Source organism: Ictidomys tridecemlineatus, chromosome 6, assembly GCF_052094955.1.
Source record: "Ictidomys tridecemlineatus isolate mIctTri1 chromosome 6, mIctTri1.hap1, whole genome shotgun sequence".
Classification (NCBI taxonomy): domain Eukaryota; kingdom Metazoa; phylum Chordata; class Mammalia; order Rodentia; family Sciuridae; genus Ictidomys; species Ictidomys tridecemlineatus.
The window spans coordinates 6,217,812-6,237,088 of record NC_135482.1 but is presented as its reverse complement, the minus strand read 5'-3'; the positions used below and the strand labels follow the sequence as shown (position 1 = coordinate 6,237,088).

The window sequence follows — 19,277 nt, the reverse complement described above, 5'->3', positions numbered from 1 at the left end:
GCCAAAATCTAAGCTTCTAAGGGTTCCTCCATCTAGAGAAGGAGATAGACAAATGAAGAGTTGAATATGTTTTGCGTGGTGGAGTGGAAGAGATGCTAAGTGCTTGGCATATAGTAAATGTCCATTGAATAAATAACAAAGCAGTGAGTCTATGAATGGTAGTGAAGTGGATCTACAAAGAAATCATTGGTTGGTATGGGAACACAAAGAAGAGAGTAACTGCTTTTATAGGGTGAAGGTAACATTTTATCTGAGGCTTGAAGGATTAATAGGCAGAGAGGAGGAAGGTATTGAAGGTATTCCAGGTGAAATGAGAACACCAGATACAAAAGCAGGCAGTGGTAGGTTACGGAAAATGCACCGTTCATCTTGGCCATTAGTGTATGGTGCAAAGCTGGGGGAGGAAGGAGGCAAGGCCAGAGGGTCAGTTAGGGAAAGTTGCCTCAGGACTTCAGTTGCTTCATTTACCTCACTCCTACCCACCAAAGCAGCACTCTTGAAGGCAGGGTTCTATGGACTTCAAAACAGGATCCCCAGCTCATTGCCCAGTACAGCAGGGCACCGGAAATGGCATTTCCTCCAAATCACAGGGTATTTGGGGCTTCTCTTCCTGGGCCAGTTTGTGCGGTACAACAGCAGCAGTGTCCTCTCTCATGAAGAGGTGGGTCATGTTCTGCAAGTTGCAGCTTTGGCAGACCTATCTACCCTCTCAAATACCACACGCAGAGCTCTTCGTGACTTCTTCCTTCAGGTGGGTGGAAATTGGATGCCATGCAACCCCTGTGGGGCTCAACCCTCAACCCCATCTTTTTGGAGGTTGGATCTGGCTACAGCAGCCCTTAGGAGGTCAGAAGTACAGGGGGTAGGGGATGTTTAGAGAAGTCCTACCTTCACTACCCTCTTCTCCCCTAGGTCCAGAGTATGGGCCTCCTGATTGATCACGGTACTACACAGACCCTACAGGCCTCCTTGGAGAGCCTGTCCCTCAGTGCCTTCTCAGACCACCAGCCCCCGCAGGACATGCTGTATCCTTTCTTGCGTCTTGGAGCTTTGGCCTGGGCAAGGTTACCCAAACTATGAAGGCTGTGGCATCATGCTTCCCTCTTCAGTCCAAGTGGAAGAGCTGGTGATTGGCAAATCCCTTAGAAAGCTAGGGTTATAACAGTGGTGAGAGGCTCCTTGGGGAATTGTTGAAGTGCTCCAAAGACACTGTGGTGTAGGAGGTGCTTCCCACCCCCACCCCTGGCAGACTCCTTGGCTTTTTTCCCCTCCCACAGAACAGTTATAGTAACTACTTAGCCCACATATGCGGGTCCCTGTTCTAGAATTCATGCCACTATTTTTAGGAGCATCTCTGCTGTGATCATTCTAGCCCTTTTGGGGGCCCTGGAATTGTGATTCCCCACAGTTGGCTCCACCTTTCTGCTGTTCTCCTCTCATGTTTCATTACCAGCTGCTTGGGAGGGGTGGCTGTATCCATGTCCCACATCAGAGACTGAGCCTCAGGACTTGATGACCCAGAAACTGAGAGAAGTGAGACCTGGAGACAAAGAGCATAATTGGGGTGTGGGGAAGAGATAATTGCTGTCATTTATCTGAAGCCATTTACTTCACTGTGGAAATGGAATCAAGAAATAAAATTATACACCCATACCTGCATGGACTCTCCAAAAACATTTAACTGTGAACTTGTCTCCCTGGAGCTGGTTTATCAGCTAGTTGGATAGTGGATTATTTTCAGCATTATACACCCATACCTGCATGGACTCTCCAAAAACATTTAACTGTGAACTTGTCTCCCTGGAGCTGGTTTATCAGCTAGTTGGATAGTGGATTATTTCAGCAAAGGATTGATGATTTCCTCAGGGGGAGAGAGGCAGATTTATTAGGGCAATAACACCTCAAGGAGCATCTGCTGGGTGCCTCAGTTGTACCCACAGAACATCAATTAGGCCACAGCTATCTTCTGGGCTGTCCAAAGGTCTCTGCAGTTGGGGCTTCTGCAATCCAAGTATTCTGAGAGGCGCTTCACCTTATATGGAGAGGGATATTAATTCCCAGGCAGGGAAGGTCAAATCCTCAGCCTTCTTAGCTGAGCTAAAGTGCTCCAGCCTTAGCCCTTCCCTGGCTAAAGTAGGACCCTTCAAATCTTTTCCCTCAAAGCTTGTTTTATATACTCATGCGAGCAGTTCTTATTTATTGTGTGCTCTTGGCGCTTGGCACATAGTCTGCACTCCCTAACTCTGCCTACTTCTGTTTTGAACTCAGCCCAGCCTGGGCCTCCGGGTCTCTTCCCCCAGGCGAGAGCCCCAGCGCAGGGATCACAAGCAAAACGGGCTTAACTCCGTCCTAAATGGACCCACGCAGAACGTGGTTTAGAGATTGGTGGACTAGAGAGGTGAGCAGGTTCTGCTAGTTGCTTGAAAAAGAAGAAAAAAAAAGTGCTAATTACAAACCATTAAATTGATCTTGCGACTGGCAGTTTAAAAATAAGGTCACAGGGTCTGGGATTGTGGCTCAGCGGTAGGGCGCTCACCTAGCACGTGCGAGGCGCTGGGTTCGATCCTCAGCACCACATAAAAGTAAAGGTATTGTGTCCATCTACACCTAAAATATATTAAAAAAAATAATAAGGTCACAGATGAGGAAACCGTTTCGGGAAACGCGCATAAGTCTCCCGGCTCTCAGGTGTTAGGCACCAGTTTGCTGACATGCGCTTTAAGTTGGTCACGGACCCCACCTGCAGCTTAACTTCCTCCAACTAACGGCCTTAATCGAGAGCGCCCAGGGTACCCGTTCGAGATGCAGTGAAGCAGGGGCGGGACGCGGGTAGGGCAGGACCCCTTCCAGCTGACTCGTCCGGGCACCTTCGCCCGGGTAAGGCGGGGGCGGGGCCGGAAGTGAGGTCACGGGAGCGCGGCAGTCGCGGCCCGCACTCATTGGCCGGGAGCAGCGCGGCGGGCGGGACTGTGTTCCATGGTGCCTACACGCCGCTTGCCGGGTTCTCCGGAGTTGGGTGTCTGTGCTGTGTAGCCTAGTGGACCCTCAAGCCGAGCTTCACGTCCAAGGTCTGTGGGTCCACAGAGTTCCGCAGCGCCACTTCTGCCTGGTAGGTGGGGCGGGGGCGCCGGGCGGCAGGTTCTTGGGGAGGGCCCTGCTGGTCCCCAGAGCCCCAAATTGGCTGCACGGGTGGAGAGGGAATCTCGAGACCTGGCGGCTCTCCTTGGGAAGACTCGCTTTCTTCTTTGGGAGCCCACAAGGCTCGGGACAGCGGCTTGGGCCTGCCACCCCGGGGAAGCCGGCTCAGCGCCCGCCACCACTGGATCACCTCTCGGATGGGTCTGGAGTCTCACTCCCATCCGTGAGGAGTTCCTGGGACGCGCAGGAAGGCAACAGGACTGAGTGGTGGAAAAACTGGGAATAACAGTAGAGAAAGCAGGTTCTGCCCTCCGCAATCTGCGTTTTCTGCTTTCCTTTTTCTCTTCTCCCCTGCTTCAGGCATTGTCGCTTCTCTGATACCCTCCTTGTTCCCCCAAGTTTTGCTGTAGCCTGGTTCTGGTTCCCTTGGGTCTGGTGCTGGTGGACAGTGGACGGCCCAAATGAACTTGGTTTCTTTCTCTAGGCTTCAGTTATCTCTTCTGCGTGGGGGAGGGGGTTCTCCTGATGACCTCTGAAGGCCTCTTAGTGTCTCTGAGCATCTCCCCTGGGGCAGGTTTCCTGGTGATTATTGGCCATTTGTGATCTGAGGTAGCTTATATACTCTTTAGAAAGAAGAGACAGCACACTGGACTGAAAGTCAAAAATATTTTTGGTTCAGCCTGGAAAGAGCTGTGTGACTGAGCAGATACTTCTTTTCTGTGCCTTGGTTTCCTTATTGGTGAAACTGGGTAACTGTCATCTGAGTGCCAGGCCTCCACTGACCATTTATTTAATGTCTCACCTGACCTACTTCCTGTCATCCTTCTGTGCTTATTTTATGTGTTTGTTGATTTTTTGTTGCTTCAACTAGCACATAAGTACTATGAGCGCAAGTTTTTTTTTTTTTTTCGTTTAACTTATTATATTCCCAGCGCTAGAACCATGCCTAGATTGGTAGGTACTCAATCAGGATGGTGCTGAATAGTAACAGGTGTTGCACATAATGACTTTTGGTCATTACACTCCTCCTCTTCGGGAGCCCACAAGGCTCTTAACACAGGCTTGCTTCCCTTCCCACCCTATGCCCCTTCTTTTTCTTTTTTCTGTGGTACTGGGGGTTGAACCCAAGAGAGGCAAGCACTCTATCACTGAGCTACATCTTCAGCCCTTTTAGTTTTACTTTGAGATGGTCTCTCTGGGTTGCTCAGACTATGCTCAAAGTTGCAATCCTCCTACTTCAGCACCCTCCACCCCCAACCCCTGAGGAGCTGGGATTCCAGCTGTGTGCAACTGTGTCTGGTTTCTCTTCTTTCTTCCTTTCTCAGACAAAAGTTGTAAGTTTCATAACCTCTCTCATTGCCTGGGCTTCAGGGCTTCCTAAAGCTGATTCTTGGTATTTAGAGGCTGTGCCACATCAGGGGAAGTTGCTATTCACTGTACTCTGTATTTTATTTAATGCCAACCTCTGGGTCTCACTCCCTCTCTTTGGGTTACTCCTCTAGCTCCAGGGTCTTGGAGATGGACTTTCTTCAGTTCTTGGCCTTCTTCTTTGTCCTGCTGCTGTCTGGAGTGGGGGCCACAGGTACCCTGAGGACCTCAATGGACCCAAGCCTGGAGATTTGTATCTTTTGTTGGAGTTCAGGGTAGGGTTAATGACCTGTCTCTGAGTGGTCAATATATGAAGCTTCTCTATACCCACAGTCCCTTGGGGGATTCCTGAGATGAGCAGACCCAGCTGGTGGGAACTGGGAAGAAAAGGTAAGGTGCTCTAGCCAGACCTTGAGCAAGTTGATTCTCTTCTGAGCCCATTTCTCCTTATGTTAAATGAAGAAGGCAGGTACATCTCACAGCCGCAAAGGCTTTGACTGCTTCTGTATCTAGTACCTTGTGGGCAAGACCCTAGGTGGTAATTCAGGAACTCTGGATTACTAGCTCATCTTGACCCTAGTGTACTGAACCACCTTCTCTGGGCCAGGCCTTGGGAACACAAAGATAAGTCAGGACCAGTCCCTAGTTTTGAGCATCCATAGGCATAGGGGGAGTATCTAAACAGATGGTTATTGTATGCTGTGATCAGTGCTCTGGTAGATGCAAGAGGGATGGGGAAACATTGTGCTGTGGATTCTAAGCTGGATCTTGAAAAAATAGAAACTTCTAGAGAAGGGGATGGGGGAATCCTAGGCAGAAGTTACAGCATGAGCAGAATAATGGAGGTTCAGGAATAATGAATGATTATGAGAGTTGGCAAGAAAACCACAAGGAAGGGAGGACAGGATCCAGGTTCTGGAGGGTTGGATTCAGGCTGTTGAATGTGGAGTCCTCAGAGAACTGGATCAAGGATACATCATGGGGTATGTGTGCTTCTCAGACGGTTTGCTCCTTCCCTTGGGGAGTCCCAGCCATAGGCATTTATGCCCCTTACATATACTTGCTGGTCAGTAATGGGCCCTCTGGTTCAGGATAGCTGTTTAGGCAGGGCTGTTGGTATTAGTCCTTTAACTTAGTGCTGTCCAGACAAGAAGATGTTTGAGGTGAAACGGCGGGAGCAGCTATTAGCACTGAAGAACTTGGCACAATTGAATGATGTCTACCAGCAGTACAAGATCCTTGATGTTATGCTCAAGGGGCTCTTTAAGGTTTGTGTGGGCAGGGGCAGCTCATGTCAGGTCAAGACTTTGATCTGGACACTGATAGATGAGTAGCAGTTCCCTAAGGGGATGGTGTTCAGTGAAGCAGAAGCTGCATGCACATAGGAGACAAAGTGGGGTTCAAATAAGTGGGGCTGGACCCAGGTTGTGAAGGGCTCTGCAAAGTCACAGCCCAGGGGGCTGGGGTGGTGGCTCATTGGTAGAGTGCTCGCCTAGCTGCATGAGGCACTGGGTTCGATCCTCGGCACCACATAAAAACAAACTAATATATCCACCTAAAACTAAAGATACATAAATAAATAAATATTTAAATTAAAAAAAAAAGTCACTCAGCCCAGGTGGGGTTCCCTCAGGTGCTGGAGGACTCCCGGACAGTGCTCATTGCTGCCAACGTGCTCCCAGATGGGCCCTTCCCCCAGGATGAGAAGCTGAAGGATGGTATGGTCTCCCTGGTCCTCTACTTCCCTCTCCACTTCTTTGGTCTTCTGTAGATGCTCTCTGTTCTGGTCATTCTTTTTTTCTCCCTGGAGTACCTTCTCAGTGGCCCCCTTGTGTGGTTGAGGCCTAATCTGAGCAGTTCTAGGCTGACAAAGATGTATTTTTTCATGCTGTATGCTTGGTGCAGGGGAACCAGGGAGGACTCTCTGCCCACCGCCACTCCAGGGGTTAGGACAGGATCAGTTGCTTACCTTCCTGACTCTTCTGGGAAGGAAGGTGAGATTTGTACCAATATAAAGGAGAAAAAAGCCAGGCACATGACACATACCTGTAATACCAGCAGCTCTGGAGACTGAGGCAGGAGGATCACAAGTTCAAAGCTAGTCTCAATAATTTAGTGAGGCCCTGAGCAACTTAGTAAGACCCTGTCTCAAACTAAAAAATAAAAAGGGCGGGAATGTAGCTCAAAAGTAAAATGCTTCTGGTTGATTACATTTTAACAATAACATTTCTTAGATTATACTGTCTGAGAGAGGATTGAAGCAGCCCTTGATATTGAGTGGTGGACACTATACAGACAACACCCTAATCTCGACTATGAGGCAAGCACAATTTCCTCCATTTTCTAGATGGGAAAGGATAAGTGATTTGCCTTTTCCCCCTATACCAAGCTGGATCCTGAGATCCCTGTGGTTCAAGATGATTCTGAAGCCAAGTGATCTCTGCCCATATGTCTCAGACCCAACCTGGCATATCTTTGGAATCTGTTTACCTCCCCTGGGTACCTGGCCTGTGCTGGGGAGGGCTGACTGGCTCTGAATGTGTCCTCTCTGCCTCTACTCACCTGGGTTTGGGGACTTGCCACTATGGTGGACTCACTAACCTTAGTCTAAACTGACCTATTGTTCAGAGGAACGTCATTAATGTGAAAATAAGTAGGGTGGTTAATTTTGTGTTGCTGTTAATTTCCTGGTTTGGCTATTTGTGTAATGGATAAAGAATTTTATATTATGTAAGACTAGAACAATTTCAAAATAAGAAACATTTAAAATAAAATAAAATAGAAAGAACATTTAAGAAATCCTGAAATCCTACAACCCTGACCTTTTCCCTGGCCATCCTAATGGAACTGACCCACCAAAAACACTGTAGTTGTGTTAATATCAGGGCCCTGCTCTAGTCATGTGATATGTTGGGGGACTCTTCCCAGGAAAGCCTCATGTGATGCATTAGCCTTTGTATATACAGTAGTACCCACTTTTGAGTTCCCCGCAGTAAATGAGACTTCTAAACATCAAGATGTGCCTTTGGACAGACAGACCTGGCTTTGCAGACCAGATTTGCCACTCATTATTTGTTGAAACTGAGTTCCTCAACTGTAAAATGGGAACAGCAGCCACATATCCCTCTAATGGTGGTACAGGAATTCAGTGACCTGGGGGACATAAGGACCCTACCACACACATTACACATGTGATGGATGGCCTATCGCCAGTGGGTGTCATTACCTCCTCTGATTGGTGGGTTTCATGGATGCCAAGCCCTGGGGGTCAGCCAGGAGGGAATAAGAGGCCCTACCCTGTTCACTCATTAAGGTCCTCTTGCCAGCCTTCTCCCATGTGGTAGAGAACACGGCCTTCTTCGGGGATGTGGTACTACGCTTCCCGAGGATCGTGCACCACTACTTTGACCACAACTCCAACTGGAACCTCCTCATCCGCTGGGGCATCAGCTTCTGCAACCAGACAGGTGTCTTTGACCAGGGGACCCACTCACCCATCCTTAGCTTGGTAAGGATTGGGGTGGAGGAGGTCTGGGAGTCTTCTGTCTGGTGGTAGGCCAGGAGCCTTGTATTAGCCTGCAGTTGAACCTGAGTGTCAGTGCTTGGCTGTATTTTCTGTGATGAGCCTCGGTACCTTGGGCCATGGAAGCCCCATTTCTGTACCGACTTGGCTTCCTAGGGGTTGTCACTTGGCCCACATTTGCCCAGACCTGGGCCCTGGATCCCTGCATGGCAGGAGTTGCTCTTTGGTGAGGAAGAGGCAGAAGTCAGAGGATGACTGCCTTTTTCTCATCTGCAGATGGCCCAGGAGTTGGGGATCAGCGAGAAAGACTCCGACTTCCAGAACCCATTTAAAATAGACCACCCAGAGGTGAGCTGCGAGGGCCTATGGCCATGTCTTCTTTGCCTTTGTCCATTGTGGGAGGCTGGGCCCTCAGGGGGCTGGGTCCTGGGGTGGAGCATGAAGGCTTTGGACTTGGAGCCAAACATTCCTGGGTCTAGGTCCAGAAACTGTATTCACTGGAGCCTTTGGGCAAGTCACCGCTCCTCTCAGCCTTACCTTCCCTGTCTATTCACAAAGTATGCACACTAGCTCTGGGATGCAGTCCTAAAGCTGGGAACACACCCATCTCAATGCACAGGAGGCTCCCATGGTAGGTCAGTGTCAGGGCAGCCAGGTGAGGTCAGGCTGTGTTCTTCCCAGCCCTTGAGCCTCCATCTCAGCTTCTATCCTGCACTCCTACAAACGATTTTTCCCCCAGGGGGTGAGGTGAGCTCTGAGTTCTGGAAGCTACAGTTTGGGATAACAACATTTATACCATATATACCATAGTTGGGATATCAATATATTCCATATATATCATATATACCATAGTTGGAGGAGGAGATCAGAGAAGGGCAGGACAGGGCCTGGAGGGCCATGAAGGAAGGGCTTCATAGGTGGCTAGAAGACTGGACTCATCAAATTCCAAGTTGGCCCATGGTGTAGGGAAGAGTGTGGTCTGTGAGGGGTCTAGGATTTTACCCTGTTCACAGGCTAACAAGCTTGCCAGCTACTGTTGCATGGACACTAACAGATCAGAGACCTAGACTTTATTATAGCAAAAGCAGCAGTAGCCAGACTTGGCCTGGACATCTTGGTTCCCCCTTGTGCCCCAAGTCCCATGGGGTGGACATGAGGGGCCAGGTAAATGTTGTGCATGCAGTAGGTTTGCATTATAGCTGAAGACCACTGAGCTTAGGAAATTGACCACTTGTATAGTGAACGAAAGCAAATTTGCTCTTTGTTTTGGGGGAGATATTACCTTATCCTTCAGGATTGCTCTGTTGAAACGCAGTTGGGAAAAGTGGCTCGGTAGCGGCTAGAATTTTGCATTCTTGGTGTACCAGCAAGAACATGCAGGGGTGCTCAGGGACATGGTGAATTGCCTCACCCAGTAGTCTCCCCAAGCCCTATATATCTTGGTTTAACTCAAATATTTACATAAATGTACTATTCAGTCTTATTAATCTGACCAAGAGGCCATGATCAAATCTATTCAATTTGTCTCATACTTCATTTATTAAGATGTCTGTCAGAGTTGGGTGTAGTGGTGCACACCTGTAATCCCAGCAGCTCTGGAGGCTGAGATAGGAGGATTGTGAGTTCAAAGCCAGCATCAGCAATGGCGAGGCACTAAGCAACTCAGTGAGACCCTATCTCTAAAATACAAAATTGGGCTGGGGATATGGCTTAGTGGTTGAGTGCCTTTGAGTTCAATCCCTGGCAACCCCTCCCCCAAAAGATATCTATCAGATGTAATTTTTGTTTAATTGGTTGATTGTAAGTTTTTTATTTTTATTTTTTTTTTATACTGAGGATTGAACCCAGGATGCTTTACTACTAAGGTACATCTTCCGTCCTTTTTTAGTATTTATTTATTTATTAGTACTAGGGATTGAACCCAGGGGGTACTTTTATCACTGAACTACATCCATAGCTCTTTTTATATTATATTTTTAAGGGCTGGGGATGTGGCTCAAGCGGTGGCACACTCGCCTGGCATGTGTGCGGCCCCGGGTTCGATCCTCAGCACCACATACAAATAGGGATGTTGTGTCTGCCAAAAACTAAAAAATAAATATTAAAAAAAATTCTCTCTCTCTCTCTTTAAAAAAAAATATATATTTAAAGTTTTATTTTGAGATGGAGTTTTGATAAATTGCTGAGGTTGGCCTCGAACTTGAAATCCTCCTGCTTCAGCCTTCTGAGTCTCTGGGATTATAGGCATTTGCCATTATCCTGGCTTCAGGTGTGTTTTAAAAAGGAAGTGAAGCCAACCAGCTCTGTTGACCTCAACCATGTTCTCCAGGATCCCTGACTCAACCAACTGTGATTAAATCCTGAGGGGACTAGTAGGTCTCATTTTGAACAGTCAGGATATAATCTAAGACCAATCTTTTTTTTTTTTTTTTAAATACTGGGGATTGAACTCAGTGCATTAGACACATCTCCAGCCCTTTATATATTTTATTTAGAGAAAGTATCACTGAGTTGCTTAGGGCCTTACTAAATTGCTGAGGCTGGCTTTGAACTCATGATCTTTCTGCTTCAGCCTCCTGAGCTGTGTGATTACAGGTATATGCTACCGCCCCCAGCTAAGACCAATCTATTACCCATTACTATTCACTTAAGAGAGTTTAGGGGCTGTGGCTCAGTGGTAGACCACTTGCCCAGAGTGTGTGAGGCACTGGGTTTTATTCTCAGCACTGCATATAAATAAACGAATAAAATAAAAGTCCATCAACGTCTAAATAAATATTTATAAAAAAGAGTTTAGACTTACCTGCCGATTTTCATGGGTGTTATTGTTGTTGTTTTCTGTACTAGAGATTGAATTCAGGGTGCTTTACCACTGAACTTCATCCCCAATCCCTATATTAATTTTTTGTTTTTGTTTTGAGACAGGGTCTCACTAAATTGCCCAGGCTGGCCTTGAATGTAACTGGGATTATAGGCATGTGCCACCACACCTGGCCATGAATGTTATTAGTAATTATAGAAGGCAATTGATGGGACTAAAGCAGCTCTTGTCCCCTACAAAGAGACATTCTGTGGCCCATTCTCTCACCTTGCACTCTGAGTCACCAGTACCCAATTCACCTGAGCCTGAGGGCAGTGTCACTGCAGTTTTCGCCTCAGTTGCCCTATATGGTATAATCCAAGGCTGCTCAGATATTAGGAGAAGCAGATACTGTTGTATCTGTACTGTTGAAACAAGATTGTATTGTCCTGTGTGTCTGCACAGGGTCACTTTCAGAGGCTACCTTCAATGGTGTCAAGCACAGTAGAATAGTTCAGTACTGACTTTGTCCATGTGAGTTTCTCATCATGTGGATGGAAAAGACACACCTAGCAGATGGTTAGACTGTAAGTGGCAGCTGCCACTGAGCTCAGGCAGAACCTAGGATTGTTTTGCCAGATGGTAGTGCTGGATCTAAGGGACAAAGACAGCATAAATTGTTCCTTGCACTCAACAGAGTTCAAGGCATTCCCTCCCTAGTTGCTTGTATTATTGCTATGAAATTCATGTGTCCCATCAGTACTTATAATTTTACTTTTCTCTGATCATCCCTTCCTCTCACCTAGACCTTTTCTTTCAGAAGGATCAGGTATGAGTGGGACAAGGGAATTTTAACAAATTTATAGAGACCTTTTATGTCTTCCATCTGTGCTCACATTGGCCACTACAGGAGAGTAAGCACATAATCCAAGTGGTTATAATCCCAGTGGCCTCGGGCCAGACCATTCCAACCCAAGACTTAGATAGGTAGTCAAATCTAAACTACAGCACCTTCTGCTTTGTGCTTGTTTATGGTAGTGGGTGTGCTGCTATGTCAAGGACAGTGATGCATTTAGGGACAATGGCAGTGTAAATTTGATTAGCAGTTTGATTCTAGTTAGCTTTATCAAAGAATGGGCTTTATCATGGTCATCCAGAAAAGTGACCCAAATGGGCTAGTTAGCAACCGCCAAGTATTTCCACAGTTTGTGGTCTCATAGAGGAATGGGAGTCTTTGATCTGCCAGTCTCTATGGAGTCTTCTGAGTAGCAGACCAAACACTAAGGAAAGTCACTAAGAATATACCATGCCCAGTTGCTCGGAGTGTTGTCTCAGGCAAGGGTGACAACTTTTAATTCAGATCATTGGAGGGTACATAGCATTCAGCAAATAGTCATACTCATGGCTGAGATTTACTCCAGAGAAAGAACAATCAGCAAAGGGAAAAGGCACATGGGGCAGAGTTCAAGGAACCCAGCTTACATAGTCCTCTACCAGTAGTCACATATGATGTGCTCAATTTCCCCAGCACAAGTTGTGACAACACATGTAAAATGTTGTCTACCAGCGAAGCTCGTAGAGACATAGGGCCCAGGTTTTATGGGGAACCATTTACATGGTTATCCTTTGCCTAACTTGTGCAAAAATTCCAGCCCTGAAGGAAAGCAAGTGATCAGCATAAACCATACTTTTTGCACAAACAGTTTAGGCACAGTGAACTACTCTTTTTGTTTTTGGTATCAGGGATTGAACCCAGGGATGCTTAACCACTGAGTCACATCCCCAGCACTTTTTTTTATATTTTATTTTGAGACAGGGTCTCACTAAGTTACTTAGGGGCCTGCTAAGTTGCTGAGGTTGCCTTTTAACTTGAAATCTTCCTCCCTCAGCCTCCTGAGTTGCTGGGATTACAGGTATACACCACCACACCTGGCTAGTAAACTACTCTCATTGGTTAGGATGGTGGGAACCTTCTTGAAATATTTATGATTGGGGTTCTGGCTCAGTGGTAGAGTGCTTGCCTAGCATGTGTGAGGCACTGGCTTCAATCCTCAGTACCACATATAAATAAATTAATAAAATAAAGCTCTATCAACAACTAAAATATATATATATATATATATAAATATAAAATTTATGTTCCCAGATGATAGTCAAGGGTCTGCCTTGAAGCTGGGTATTTATTTATTTATTTATTTATTATTTTTGGAACTGGGATTGAACCCAGGGGTACCTCAGTTCCTATTATTTTTACTATATCTCTAGTCCTTTTTATTTTTTAATTTTGAGTCAGGGTCTCCCTAAGTTGCTGAGAGTCTTCCTGAGTTATTGAGGCTGGCTTGTGATCCTCCTGCCTCAATCTCCCAAGTTGCTGATATTAGAGGCATGAGCTACCATGCCCAACTGGAAACAGACATTTTGAAGAATAGCAGTCAGGCCTGAAATGTTAATTTGCTTCTGTACTACACCTTAGCTTTTAACTTAGCTGAGCTGCAGTAGACCAGGCCTAGAATATTTAGAGGAACCTCTGAATCAAAGGCCTTCTTGAGCCATTGGCTTTGCTTTCTGCAGCAGAGTGGGGGATATGGTTTTTTTCCCTTGCAGAAGTAACTATCATGCCTTCAGGTAAAACCAAATGACATATTCCTCAAAGCTGCTTTCTGCAGTCATAACTCTAATAATCAGCCCTGGTCAAGAACAGTGAGGACCGGATACTCTTGGTGTACACAGCCATGGTGGTTTATACCTATGGAGATGCTTTATTGCTGTGAAGTGGGCTTTTCTCACCCAGCAGTCATAGATTCCCCTCTCTAATGGAGGAAGGTGAGCATATGGGCCATAGAGAGAATGAATGCCAGGTTAGGTTTGGACTTGTATCTGCATAACGAGCTCCTGGACATAACCATAGTAGCAGTATATATTTCTGTTCTTCATTATCTGGGGATAGTCCTGAGATTTACCTTTTTTTTGTTTGCTATCCTGTGGATCAAACCTAGGGCTGTGCATACTAGGCAAGAGCTCTACTACTGACCTACACCCCCAGCTTGCCTCCTTTTTGATGGACATGTCCATCTGCAGCAGTCACGGGTTTGCTTATCTTCTCTTATTCCTGATACGTGTCCTTTGTGCTAAGTGTTCTTTTGTGTGTGTGTGTGTGTGTATGTGTGTGTATGTGTGTCAGGGATTGAACCCAGGGGTGCTTAACCACTGAGCCACATCCCTAACCCATTTTATTTTTTATTTTGAGACAGGTTGCTTAGGGCCTTGCTAAGTTGCTGAGGCTGGCCTAAAACTTACAGTCCTCCTGCCTCAGCCTCCAGAATTGCTGAGATTACAGGTGTGCGCCACCACGCCTGGCTTGGTGGGGCGTGTTCTGAGAGTTTTCTTTTTCATCTTATGCATCATCACTAGAACCAGGTTGGTCACTGTCTCTATCCTGGGGGCTGGACCTGTCCCTGCTCTTCTGATGCTCATAGTATGCTGGAGGAGGCAGCAAGGAAATAACAGTCCCAGTCCAGCATGATCCCTGTATCAATGGTGGAGGGGAGTGTAATGAGGGGGGAGTCTGCCCCAGTAGTGGCAGGAGGTGGCACAGGCTGTGGGGAAGTAGGAGTTGCTATGTGGACCAGTGGCAGGGGCCCTTCCTGGTGGAAGCATGTGCTTGTACAGAGGCCTAGATGCATAGCATGTTCATTTCATTTATTGGATATTTGTTGACTCTAAGCCAGTGGGGAGACAGATGAACCCTGCTCTCCCAGAAGTGGCATTTTTGTTGGAGGAGATGGATGGACAAGAAAAAAAATATATGGTAAGTGGTGACAAAGGCTGTGGAGCAGCATCAGGTGGGGAAACGGTTGCTGTTCCCATGGAGTGAACACAGTCCTGCTGGCAGAGACCTTTGCAGGCTGAAGGGGCACTAAGTGCACAGACTGTGCTGGGAGCATCTTTGGAGGTGGGAGGTGGACAGTGTTGTAGGACAGATCTCAAGACCTTCAGAGGTCTCACCAGGGGCTTTGGCATTTGTTCTGAGAGATATGGAGGCCAGGCTGATGGGCACTGATGTGCCACTTTAAAAGTGTCAACATGGGGGCTGGGATTGTGGCTCAGTGGTAGAGTGTTAGCCTAGCACAGGAGGGACCCAGGTTTGATCCTCAGCACCACATAAAAATAAAGGCATTGTGTTGTGTCCATCTACACTTCAATAAAATAAAATAAAATAAAAATGTTATAAAAAAAGTGTCAATATGTGGCTGGGGTGGTGGCTCAGAGGTAGAGAGCTTGCTTAGCACGCCTGAGGCACTGGGTTCAATCCTCAGCACACATAAAAATAAAATAAAATTGTGTTCACCTATAACTTAAAAAAAAAGTGTCAACATGGCTACTGGGTAGAGAGTGGTCTTAGGACCATGGAGGGAGGAGGCTTCTGTGTTCGTCCCTTGGGGAGCTGAAGACAGCTGAGGTGGCTAGAACCAGGGAGCAACAGTGCAGCCAGTGAGCAATGGTCAGGCTCAGGGTCTCTCCTGGAAATAGAGCCCATAGGATTTGCAGAGGAAACAGAGGGCGAGAGCGTGGAAGAAGCACTAAGAGAGACTGGAAGCTAGAAGGCCACGAGCTGAGCATCTGGAAGAAGGGGGCTGGGTTTTCTCCATTGACTGGGGAGGGAACTGTGTTTCTGCACCTGGGGAACATCTGAAAAGACACAGAGGAGGCGATTGGATATGGGGCTGTAGACTCGGGGAGGAGACAAAGCTGTAGCTACAAATGAGAGCATGCCTATGTAGGAGGCACTGGGACAGGAGTGCTCACCTGGGGGCCAGAAGGAGAAGCCTCCTGGGACCAGACGGAGCTGCCATGAGAGGCTGGGGAATGCAGAGGACCCACAGAACCCCAGAAGGAGCTGTCAGTGTGAAGAGAGTGGCTTGCCAGCTGCTGCTGCAGATCAAGGGAGAGGAGGATGGTGGAATCAATACTGGATTTAGGACTGACAGCCGGAGGCCATCAGGGGTGGGTTTGTTTCTTTACCCAGGAGCACTTTACCACCTAGCCACATCTCCTTTTATTTTTATTTTTTAATATTTATTTTTTAGTTGTAGTTGGACACGATACCCTCATTTCATTCATCCATTTTTATGTGGTGCTGAGGATCGAACCCAGGTCCTGCATATTCGAGATTAGCGCTCTACTGCTGAGGCACAGCCTCAGCCCCACTTTATTTTTTATTTTGAGGCAGGGTGTCACTAAGTTGCTGAGGCTGATCTTGAATTTGTGATCCTTCCACCTCAGCCTCTCAAGTCACTGGGATTACAGCATCCATCACAGTACCTGGCCTATTAGTGGTGCACAAGTGATAAGTTCAGGTCACACAGAAAGTGCATGGGAGACCTGGTAGATTAATCCTAGTTAGGCCTCCCACTTGCTGTGTGACTTCAGCATATCACTTACCGTCTCTGGGCCACACTTATGATTTCCCCATCTTCCAAAGGCACTGCTCAACCTAACTTGGTAAATAGATTGCTCCACAAGATGGAGCTCTTAGTTTGTTTTCAATGTCTGCCTTGAACAAACATTTGTCAAATTTGCCCTAAGAACATATAAAAGGGGCATATTTTATAGCCTGAGTTTGGGATAGTTTTGTATGTCATTCTAACTGACTCATCCATTCACTTGGAAGACACATGGAGTGCTACTTAGAAGCAGGCAGACACTGTGCTGGGGGGCTCAGGGCATAGTGATGAGCAGCTCCTGAGACCATCCTCATGACCTGGTGAAATACGCTGCCTGGCAGGTGACGGCACCAAATGAGTGCTCATAAGGTAGAAGTGCTAAAAAGGAATCAGGGGAAAATAAGGAAGGAATCAGTACAGAGTGATAGAGTATGCCCTAGGAGGCAGCCCAGAGGAGGTCCTAAGGGCCGCGATGGCCAAGCTGGAGCCAATATGGTAAATCAGATGGGGGCTAGGAAGAGCGTCCTGGACCTCAGCCACAGTGTGTGCCAAGGCCTTGGAATGGCAAGATGGGTGCACTGTAGGACGGAGAGGTGGGTGAGTGGTTCCCGGGATCTTTGTCCTGAGAGTCATGCAGAGTCATGCAGGGTGGTAAGCAGGAGAGTGATGAGGTAAGATCCGCATTTTGGAAAAATCTAGCTGTAGTAAGCATAGCTTGAGAAGGACCAAAGTGGAAGTGGGCAGATTCTGAGAGGTTCTGGAGTTGTCCAGGAGGAAGGTGGGGTGGTGGTGTGGAAGGCAGTAGTAGAGAAGTAAATGTATTTGAGAAAGACTTTGGGGTTAAAATGAGCCAGGCCTTGGGACAGACTCAGTGGGGGAGTGAGTCGAGGGAAGCTGGGGTTCCTCATTCTGCCCTGCTTCCTTGAGGAAGCACGGGCACCACTGTCCTTCAGGACAGGGATGCTTGAAGAGGATGGGGCTTTGGGAAAATGCAGCCTTGTCAAGCTGGGAAATAGGCACTTTGGGGGTATCGGGCAGCAATTAGACATGGTTTGAGGGATAACTGACCAAATAGACTAGCAGAAGCTGTGGGCTGGGGAGACTTCTGGAGCGTGCAGGGAGGAACCAATGACCTGCTTGGGATTGTAATTGAAGATGCCCCAACCCTGCTTGCCCTGTGCTCCCTCTCTTCTTCCACTTGCCAGTTTAGCCTTGCTCCCCTCTGCTCCCTTGTACCTTCTGCAGGGACTGCTCCTTGCCCACAGGCAGCAGTACCCCTTGTCTAGGATTTGCTGGCCTCCTCTCTTCCTCCTGGAGGGTGTGATAGGGGATTCCAGGCCACTCTGCCCCTCTCCCTGGAGGAGCCTGTTTATTCTCCGTTCACACCTCAGCATCTGCCCCCCTGCCAGGAATGCCCTTACCTTCCCTGTTTGCTTGGCAATCTCCTGCTTATTTTTCAAGAACTGATCAGCAGTTGCCCAAGCCCATTTTAACGAGGTCAGGACTGTGGCCAGGCAACCTTTCTGTCTCCATACCCTGTGGCCTAGAGGGCTCTTTGCTGCTGGCTGACTAAATCAGACCACTCTGCTCTTCTCAGTTTATTCCCAGCACCGACCCTTTCCAGAAGGCCCTGAGGGAAGAAGAGAAACGAAGGAAGAAAGAAGAGAAGCGGAAAGAGATCCGAAAAGGCCCAAGGATCTCCCGATCCCAGTCTGAGTTGTAACCCTGGAGCAGCACAGGATCAAGGGGCCAGCAGGAGGCCTCTCAAGAGGACGGGGAGGCAGCTACGTGGCTGTGGCTTGGCAGCCTCCACCATGGTGGTGAGCACCGGCCCCTTCCAGATGGCGACACCAAGTTTACTGGGTCCTCAGGAGCTGAAGGGACTATACATCAGGGGGCTGAATTTTCTCCCAGGACCTCTAGAGAGGGTGTCCAGGAGGCCTTTAGAGAACACTGTGGAGACTGCCGGGGAGGCAGGAGGGCCTCCTGGCTGGACTCTTGGTAGGTGAAGGTCCTGGCTGGCTGGCTGCTGCAGTCTGCAGGGAAGCATCAAAACCAGGCTCTGAATCACTGGAAAAGGTATGATGCCTATTTCTTGTCCCATTGTGTCCCAGCCCAGGTCCCAGCTCCTCTCCAGAGACACAATAAAAGCCGGAAAATTCACTAGACCCACTGAGGCTGGTGAGGGGACTGTGAGGAATCAGGGGCCCTCAGGAATGTTGAGGCCAGCTTAGAGGATGTTCCCACCTCATCAAGAAGAGTCTCAGGCCTGATGGAGCAAAGAAGCAGAGGCTTGGCTCAGGCTTCCTGTGCCATCCTCAGCACTGCCCTTGATGAGAGTTCATTGTCAGAAGGGGAACTGGAAGAGAGAGAGTATTTGATCCAAGGAGACCTGGGAGCAATATGATCTCTGTATTCAGATAACCTAGGGACGGTCATTGAGCGGATGCTGGGAATAATCCATGTGCTGTCTCTGGCCATGCTGGAGGACCTGCAGCCTGTGGGTGGGGGCTGTAGGGCACCAGCAGGAGGCTGCTTTGCAGTGATCCAGTTTGGTCGGAGTGCAAACTCCATCTCAGGAGGTGTGCAAGCAAGTTCCCTTGGCCACAGGACAGAGGAGCTGCAGAGGGAGTTAGGGCCTGAATGGCCCTCCTGCTTTCTCTGGCCACCAGTGGAGATGGCTGCCCTTTACTCCACTCCTGCCCCTCCCAAGCACAAGAGGGAGGGGAATTCTACCTCTGCCTCTTTGACCTGGCCCAGCTGGGATCTGCCTCTTACTGGGGCAGAGACACACAACCATCATCAAAGCCCCCCACATCTGGCCTTATCGCTGATAGCATCCAAGCAAAACTTGAATCAGCCATCAGACTTACGGATCCTGGCCTACTCTTTCCCTTCCCTGTGCTTCAATGGCAAAATGAGTATGTTGATATGAGAACCCTCTGTCCTGCCTTGACCTGCTTCCTTGAGGCAGGACTCCCTCCTGGACAGGGCAGTAAAGGGA

General features: G+C 48.0%; 2 protein-coding genes and 1 long non-coding RNA gene across 10 annotated transcripts in view; 2 read left to right on the top strand and 1 right to left on the bottom strand.

Moving 5' to 3' along the window:
- Positions 1–1,653, top strand: part of Mei1 (meiotic double-stranded break formation protein 1) — an 80,004-nt gene extending 78,351 nt beyond the window's left edge. For 5 of the 7 annotated variants that reach the window (XM_078052666.1, XM_078052665.1, XM_078052663.1 and 2 more), the window contains 2 exons: positions 620–751; positions 913–1,653. In XM_078052666.1, the coding sequence (XP_077908792.1) occupies positions 620–751; positions 913–1,080 (300 nt within the window). In that variant the 3' untranslated portion in view covers positions 1,081–1,653. The remainder of the gene's footprint in view (positions 1–619; positions 752–912) is intronic. The other 2 variants (XM_078052667.1, XM_078052661.1) reach the window with 1 other exon arrangement.
- LOC144378493 (uncharacterized) lies at positions 1,640–2,886 on the bottom strand. Its single transcript, XR_013440211.1, has 3 exons — positions 2,741–2,886; positions 2,537–2,607; positions 1,640–2,032 (listed from the first exon to the last, which is right to left on the bottom strand). It is a non-coding gene; the product is annotated as an uncharacterized LOC144378493 (long non-coding RNA).
- A 64-nt stretch (positions 2,887–2,950) lies between these two features.
- Positions 2,951–18,441, top strand: Ccdc134 (coiled-coil domain containing 134). Of its 2 annotated transcripts, none has more exons than XM_005322197.5 (7): positions 2,951–3,109; positions 4,641–4,759; positions 5,653–5,774; positions 6,140–6,224; positions 7,833–8,014; positions 8,306–8,377; positions 17,871–18,441. In XM_005322197.5, exons 2-7 carry the CDS (start codon positions 4,657–4,659, stop codon positions 17,994–17,996), a joined length of 690 nt encoding a protein of 229 aa, XP_005322254.1. In that variant the 5' UTR covers positions 2,951–3,109; positions 4,641–4,656; the 3' UTR covers positions 17,997–18,441. The 2 variants fall into 2 exon arrangements, with proteins under 2 accessions (XP_005322254.1, XP_040133256.1); XM_040277322.2 differs by having other exon boundaries at positions 2,956–3,068.
- Positions 18,442–19,277: the final 836 nt, after the last annotated feature.